This window comes from Equus quagga, chromosome 2 (genome assembly GCF_021613505.1).
Source record: "Equus quagga isolate Etosha38 chromosome 2, UCLA_HA_Equagga_1.0, whole genome shotgun sequence".
NCBI lineage: Eukaryota > Metazoa > Chordata > Mammalia > Perissodactyla > Equidae > Equus > Equus quagga.
In genome coordinates this window covers 175250145-175257426 of record NC_060268.1, presented here as the reverse complement: position 1 = coordinate 175257426, position 7282 = coordinate 175250145, and the positions used below count along the sequence as shown (strand labels likewise).

The 7282-nt window shown below is 59.3% G+C and overlaps 1 protein-coding gene across 1 annotated transcript; it reads right to left on the bottom strand.

Annotated features, from left to right (window-relative positions):
• Nucleotides 1–291: 291 nt before the first annotated feature.
• On the bottom strand, nucleotides 292–2014 carry HMX2 (H6 family homeobox 2). The gene is made up of 2 exons (XM_046652208.1): nucleotides 1747–2014; nucleotides 292–845 (listed from the first exon to the last, which is right to left on the bottom strand). Exons 1-2 carry the CDS (start codon nucleotides 2012–2014, stop codon nucleotides 292–294), a joined length of 822 nt encoding a protein of 273 aa, XP_046508164.1.
• Nucleotides 2015–7282: the final 5268 nt, after the last annotated feature.

Sequence of the window (7282 nt, the reverse complement as noted above, 5' to 3'; positions counted from 1 at the left end):
AGAACATCCCCTCCGAATGGTTTTCAAAGCGTATTGGTTTGCTTTGGGTAGAAAGCAGGCGATCTGGCTTGAGGAATGCCGTTAAATACCCGAAACAATCAAAACAAAAAGTAGGGCAGAGGCCATAAATAAGAGATAATGAATACACATGGTGTATTTCTTAATAGTTTCTGGAAACACGCTGCGTTGCTCCGGAGCCCTGCCAAGGGGCAGCCTGCGCCAGGCTTGCAGGCAGCCGGAGACGGGCCAGGGCGGCCGGGGAGCAGGCGGGCGGCGCGGGCCGGCGGGCCGTCAGTAGTCGAGCTTGTTGTAGAGGTTGTAGAGAGGTAAGGCCGAGAGGTTGCTGCCCGGGTAGTAGAGCGGCGCGGGGAAGGCGAGCGAGCGCGGCACCGGCACGCGCAGCAGCGAGCTGTCCCGGAACACCAGTGGCATTCCCACCAGAGTCTGCGCCGACGCGTGCGCCATGTTGGCCGCCTCCAGCTCTGCCGAGAGCTGCCGCTTCCACTTGTTGCGGCGATTCTGGAACCAAGTCTTGACCTGGGTCTCGGTGAGCTGCAGGCTGGAGGCGAGGCAGGCGCGCTCCGAGCTGCTCAGGTAGCGCTTCATGTCGAAGGTGGACTCGAGCTGGTACACCTGGCTGCGCGAGAAGACCGTGCGCGTCTTCTTCTTGGCGGTGCCCGCCTGCCGCTCGGCTCCGCCGTCCCGCGGCCGCTCGGGCCCCGGCGACGGCGAGCCCGCGGGCAGGAGCCTCTCTTTCTCTTCCTTAAAGTCCGGGTGCGAAGGAGAGAGGAAAGGCGTGCGCTCCGAGCTCGCCGGCCCCGCACTTCCGCTGTTCTTGGGAGTACCTGGAGAAGGAACACAGACGGGAAGGCCATGGAGTTGGGAGCCTCAGAGACCCCCAGCTCTGGCGGGGACCGGGGGCTTGGTAGGCGGCTGCAGCCTTAGTCCCATCTTCCTTGGTCCCAACCCCTTCCTCTTCTCTCTCTCGCGGGCACCCAAAGCCCAGCAACCCGGCCTTTAGAAAGCAACAGGAGAGGGACCCAGCCACTTGAGTCTGGGGTCTCTGTGCTCCCAGCTTCGTGAAAGGACTTGTGGCAACAGGGGGAGGAAGTCTGGAGGGAGAACATTAGCATCATTTTGAAAGGTGATTTTGCCTTGTAATAACTGAGCTGGAAGAGTTCCCCGAGCTTTATAGGGTGGCATCATTTCACAGGCCGTTTGTTCGGAAATCACGCTAAGGACTAATGCGGGGCTCCCCTTCGTCAGATGTTGTAAAGAGGAACCATCTCTGAAAGGCACCATTGTCAATCATCTTGGAGTGCTAATCATTCCGAGGAGGAGGAGAGACACAGAGAGAGAGGAGAGAACAGACGCTGAAAGAGATTGCGGTAGAGACAGACGGACCGCTCAGACCCGACTTCCAGACGTGGTGTTCGGAAAGTAGCCGATGTGCAAAGGGGATAATGAGGGCAGAGCCGCGTGTGCGGCCGGCCCTGTGCCCAGCCCCCCGTGGTGCACTCTCCCTCCAACCCTACCTTCCCCAAGACCGCGGCGCGCGAGGTCTGTGTTCCCCGTCTCCTCTCGAACGCCCGCAGGGCCGAGCAGGCAGCGCCGCGCGCGCGTCCCCTCCCCTCGGCCCCGGGCGGCCGCGGCTCTGGCCAGAGGGAGCCCGGCGCGAGATCCCCGACACAGCTTCCCTCCCCTGAGAGCTTGCTCTCGGCCGGCGGGGCGGCGTGCGATCCTTACCCAGGCAAGGAAAGGGGATGGGGGGATGGTGCTTGGGGCCCGGCTCCTTGGGGCCGTGCGGGTCTGGGCAGAAGCAGGCGGGTGCCTTCCAGCCGTCGTCCGGCTCCTCCTCCTCCGAGGACACCGACAGGCTGCGCTTCCTGGAGGGCCACCCGGCGGGCTCCCGTGGCGCCTCCGAGGGGCCCCCGCCCAGGATGGACTGAATGGTGAAGCTGGAGACGCCGCCGGCCGCCGGACACCCCTTGCCCGCATCTTCCTTGCTGCCCATCCTGGGTTCATAAGAAATCGGAGGAAACCAAGAACTCCCTTTAGAGACGATCTGAGTGGAACGTGGTGCAGGCAGGCAGGCGGGGGGAGGGGCGGGGAGGGGAGCCACGGGGAGGGGGCGACGAAGCTGGTGAGGCGTCCCCTCCGCGCGGGGGACACGCGGGCTCGGGACGGCTGCGCGGGGGCCCCTGCCCGCCCAGCTCTGGGTGCGCCCGCCCAGTCCCGGCGCGAATGCCCCTTCCTTGCCGGCCAGCTCGCCCGGTCTCCGGCTGCGCGGAGGTGGCGCGGCCTCATTTGCATAGAGGTTACCCGAACGCGGCCAATCGCAGCGCCGCCGAGCGGCCCCGGAAATTTTCAAAAAGCCCAGGGCCGGCACGCAGCGCCTGTGAGCCCTGGGGCGCGCAGAGTCCTGCGGGCATCTGATGTGTCCAAGCGAGGAAGCTAGGACCGAAAACAGCACAGATTCCAGCCCGGGTTCCAGGCCTCTGTGGCGGCTCTGACCGCTCGGACCCCGGCCGGCTCCAGGGCTAGGGACTGCGCGGGGCTCCGAGCTGGAAAAGTCCGACGCCAGCCTCAGGCGACCGCTCCTCGCATCCTTGGAGGGGCTCTCACAGGCTGCTCCACGACCCTCCCTCAGCCTCCCACCCCTTCTCGTCCGGGCGGGCAAGCAGGGCTGGCACCACGCCCCCCCCTCCCCCCACCACCACCGTTGCGCCCCGTGCGGGAGGAGGAGGATTTAGGAGCACGCACCTCTGAACTATTCTCAGTGCTATTCCTGGGAGTTTAGCTGGGAGGCCCAGGAGCAGACAACTTCCGCCCTTCCTCGCCTACAGACCCCACCCCTGTCACAGGCCCAGAGGGGCTGCCTGATCTTGGAGGGTAAAGGGGAAGCCCTAGAGCTTGTTTCAAGAGATCCTGGTTCAAGCCCAGCACCGCCGTTCACACGCTGCATGAACTCGGACAATTCCAGTCCCTATCGGAGCCTCACTGCCCTCCTAGGCGAAGTAAACTTCTCGTTAGCGTCTGCCCCTTCTCCTGTTTTGAAGGTCGCTTTAGGCAGGAACGGAAGAGCCCCCGAAAACCTAGCGGCACTAGGAGCTCACAGTAGGTCCTCTGTAAACCTTCGCTGAATAGGCCATGGCCCGCCCTCCTGTTTTGTAATTCTCCTTATTTGGCAAATTTTGAGTGGTCACGGAATTGCTGCGGAAATAAAAGGGCTTTGCTCCTGGGAACGGGAGACGGAGGTGAGAACGGGGACAAGGTTTTAGGATCGGGCAAAGTCGAGTCAAATCTCGGCTGGGTGAGCTTGGACAGGACACTTAAACTTTCCCAGCCTCGGTCTCCTCATTCCTAAAATTAGGGTAAGCAATGCCTACCCGCAGAAGCCGTGTAGAGTCAAAGTGCCCAACTCCGACCCTGGCACACGGTAGGCGCTCAGTAAACTCTCGTTCCTCCCTTGTCCTCGCGGCTCCTTCTGAGTCCTGGCTCTCGCCCCTTTAAATCCCAGATCAGCTGTTACCGGATCTAGAATCAGCCTGGAGCAGACTAAACGGCTCGGGGACACAGTTGTCTACACAAGCTTCGAGGAAACGAAGGTGAGGCAAGGCCCCAAGGCGCTCAGGCAACCCCACCCCCTGGGTCCGGGACCGCTCCGTCAAAAGATCCCGGAAGCCCTGCCCCTAGGGTGCCCCCCAAGTGCAGCCAAGGGTGAGAGGAGACTCTGGAATCAGTCCTCACAGATGTCCAGACGCTGCACCATGACGATGCAGTTCCCTCCTCGCCCGCGCCGCGCCCGGGTTATTGAGTAAAGCGCTTATAATATCATTAGCCGCGGTGAGTTACCGACTGCAGCTCTACCCGTGGCAGAACCTCTCCCTACTTAACTCCTCGAAGGGCTCGTTAATGGGCTAATTGATTAGGAGTCGGCGGCGCAGCCGGGGCTGGGGCAGGCGAAGGGCGGGGGCCAGGGGCTGTGCGCCACGGCCCGGGAGGCCGGCGAGGGGCAGGTGCCGGCCTCCATCACCGAATTAACCTCTTCAGGGCTCGGCGGCGGGGTCGAGACACATTACAAATGGTCAGCTTTAATCATGGTGTCAGCTCATTAACCCGGAAGGACCCGGCGCTGAAATACAATTTGTGCGTCCTCCTCTGCGCGGCCGCGGCACAGACTCCCGTGCCACGTAGCAGCCGGTCCCGCGCGCTCCCGCACGGTCCGGGGGTAGAAGGAAGGTTGCTGGAAAGGAACACCCGACTCTCTCACCGGCCTGCGGCCTCTCCGCCTACCGCAAGCACCCTGACCGGGCGCTGTCTCCCGGACCGTGGCCAGGTGGCCCTGCGGAAAATTGGCCAACCCGGCAAGCAGAGCCCGCCACTCGTTGGGGAAGAAAGAGGAGCTGGGGGAGAGGGGTTGAACACTTCTGAGCTAGTGAATACTTGGTGCCAGCAACCAGGAACACGCTGGGAGCATCCCATCATTCTTCAGTTTAATCCTCACAGCAAACCTGCGGTGTAGATCTTTACCTCCAGTGTACAGGCGGGGAAACTGAGGCTCAAGACAAAAAAAAGTGACTAGCCCAAGCAGAGTAAGCTATATTGAAACTCAAGGTCGTTCCACTGCCAAAATCAGGCCCTTGGGAGGGGCGAGGGTCAGAGCAGGCATGGGTACTGAGCTTGGGGAATGGCTGCAGGGAAGACGGTGAGGACCCTCCCCCCATCTCAGGACGGCCGGGGCGGATGTGAGAGTGCGGTCAGGGGCGAACACGGTTGGTCTCTGCCAGGGCAGGGACGGTGGGGGCGGCGGCAGGGCCTTTGGGGTGGGCCTTGGAGAAGCAGCTCCCAGGCCTCAGAGCGGCGAGGAACTGGGGGGCGGACCCGTGCAGCCTGGCATGAGGATTCTAAGCTAGGAAACTATGCAGCTTCGAGACCCCACAACTTTCCCCCGACTCTGCCCCGAGCTAGTTTGGGAAGTCAAAAGGAGCCATCCGCCTCGTACTCCGCCTGCTCGCCGCACCCCCTCACACTGACCGTCTAGTCTACTCAGAGGTGTGCTACAACCGAGTCCTGTGCAGCTTCTTCCTCTCCCACACCCTGCACATTGTCAGACGCGCACGCTTTAAGCCGCGTGCACTACACTTGCATAAACACTTACGCACTCACACACATTCAGTCAGAAAATGTCCACTGAGCTCCGACTAGTGTGCGCGTCACACACACACACTGTACACTCAACTAGGGAAGTGATGGTGGGCGCAGGGCGGAGGCAGGGAGGTGGTGGCGGAGACGGGGAGACTCCTGGCTCTGCAGCCCGATGGACTCTCCCCCAGGCTGTCCCCCGCTCTCCTCAACTGGTCACCTGCGGGGTCTGCCGCCCCTGGTGCACCGACAGCAGTTACACCGCTGGGGCCAGAGGGCCAAGAAACGATCTTCCCGCTGTCCCTTTGGGACATCTGAGAGTCACCAAGACCTCATCGAGAGCGCAGAGGCCCAGACGCCCTCTTCTGGGCCCAGTGCAGCTGCAAAACACACTCCCAGGAACCCTCAGCTCCAGGAAGCACCACCCGAGACACCCGGTCTCTCTCCCCTCAAGTGCGGCAATCCTTCAACTCAGGACCACCTCCCGCCCCACCCTCCCAGTCTCGAGATAGCTCCGCCCCTCCCTACTCCATTCAGGTTAACAGCCACTACCCTGGAGAATGGCCTCTCCTCATTTTGAGGATGTCTTCCCCCACTAGGAATTAGTCATAACCTGGTTCCAAAGAATGATAAACTTTCCCAGACTGAAAGGACGCTTAAAGTTTAGGTCTCGAGATGATGCCACTGCTCAATATTAAAGCGGCCCAGAGCAAACTTGCGAGGAGCCTAATAAAAATTGATCCTCTCTGCTCTGCGGCAGTTGCGAAATAGGCTGGCTGAGCCGGGTAATAGCGGAAGAAGGCTCCCTCCGAAATGACAGATGAAGTCATAAACAAGTTTGATCTTGGAATCAAGCTTCGATAAATATTAAACACAGTCTGCACCCCCCCTTTACGCGAGTGGATTATGATATATGGCGCGTCCAAACTTTAAAATAAGGAAATACCAGAGAAAATGATCTCAATAAATTTTCTAAGTATAAACGTTGATTATGTTTCGATTTTCATTCAAGGGCCTCTGCTGTTCGTTCTTTGGTGCAAATGACATCTCGCAATAGGCTTTTGGGGAAAAGGGCTCCCTATTTGAAAAAGAGAGCCCCAGAGGTGTACAATTTATGTAATCTGCGGCTGGAAAATGAATTGTGTAATTTATTGGAAAACAGAAAGTCATGAAGATTGGATCAGCATAGCCGAGTCCCGACAACCCCCCACCCCCCATCCATCAAGTTCCAATTAACAGCCTAACCAGAGAGCTTTAATGGGTTTCCAATCTAGTGGCCTGATAGACTCATCAATTCCTCTGGGAGAAATTAAGAAAATCGACCGCCCCTTGGCGACGCAGTGTCATTCCTTTCTGCAACTATATGTCAAATTAAAAACACAATTAAAATTTAAACTGTTTCAATCAAAGGGTGCCCTGCAACCTATGTTTCACTTAATAGAACTTTGATGAAAATCTGATGCGTGCACTCCATCACCAAGGGGGGCCAGGGCGGCGAGAGAGCTCACGAAAGAAGGGGATTCTTTCTATTCCTTTAAAACATTAGCGCTTGGGTGAGGCACACCAGGTGACCCCACCTCGCCTCTCCTGACTAAGTGATGGGCGCAGTGAGCTCTCCGCGCTCGCTCCCTCGCTCACTTTGCAGCTCTCCCCCAGCTCTTTTTCCTCTCCGTCCACTGCAACCAGAAGGGATCCTTTTGGAACCCCGGCGACCCAGATTTTGGGCAGTTTCGCCCCAGAGACGCATCACCTGGAGCAGGAAGGAGCCAAGGAAGAGACCTGGGCGAATATAACCAGTGTGCACCGTCTGGGAACTCCCGAAGGAGGCAGACAGCCTCCGGCTATCCCTTGCTGACGTCTCCGAAACTGCCCCGACACTCGAATGAAGTTCTACGGGACCCTGAAGGCAGAAGAATGGGAAGAAATCCAGGCGGATAAATGGACCCCCGTAAGAGCTAGGGCAGCGCTGCCATCTGAGAGCCGATTTCCCAGAAGCTTCGGCTCCCCACGGATAAGCCTTCAGGGTGCTTCCGCAGGAAGGGCACACCCTGGGATAAGAGCAGCCCAAATCTCAACTCAAGATCCCAATCCGAAGCACCAGGCAGGGCTCCCAAGTACAGCCAATCTCGTTCTCTTC

What these genes read in the sequence shown, in the direction of transcription:
- HMX2 (XM_046652208.1), bottom strand. Translation starts at nt 2,014, where the DNA reads ATGGGCAGCAAGGAAGATGCGGGCAAGGGGTGTCCGGCGGCCGGCGGC. An exon ending in CATCCCCTTTCCTTGCCTGG is followed by an intron (nt 846 to 1,746) that starts GTAAGGATCGCA and finishes TTCCTTCTCCAG; the next exon opens with GTACTCCCAAGAACAGCGGA.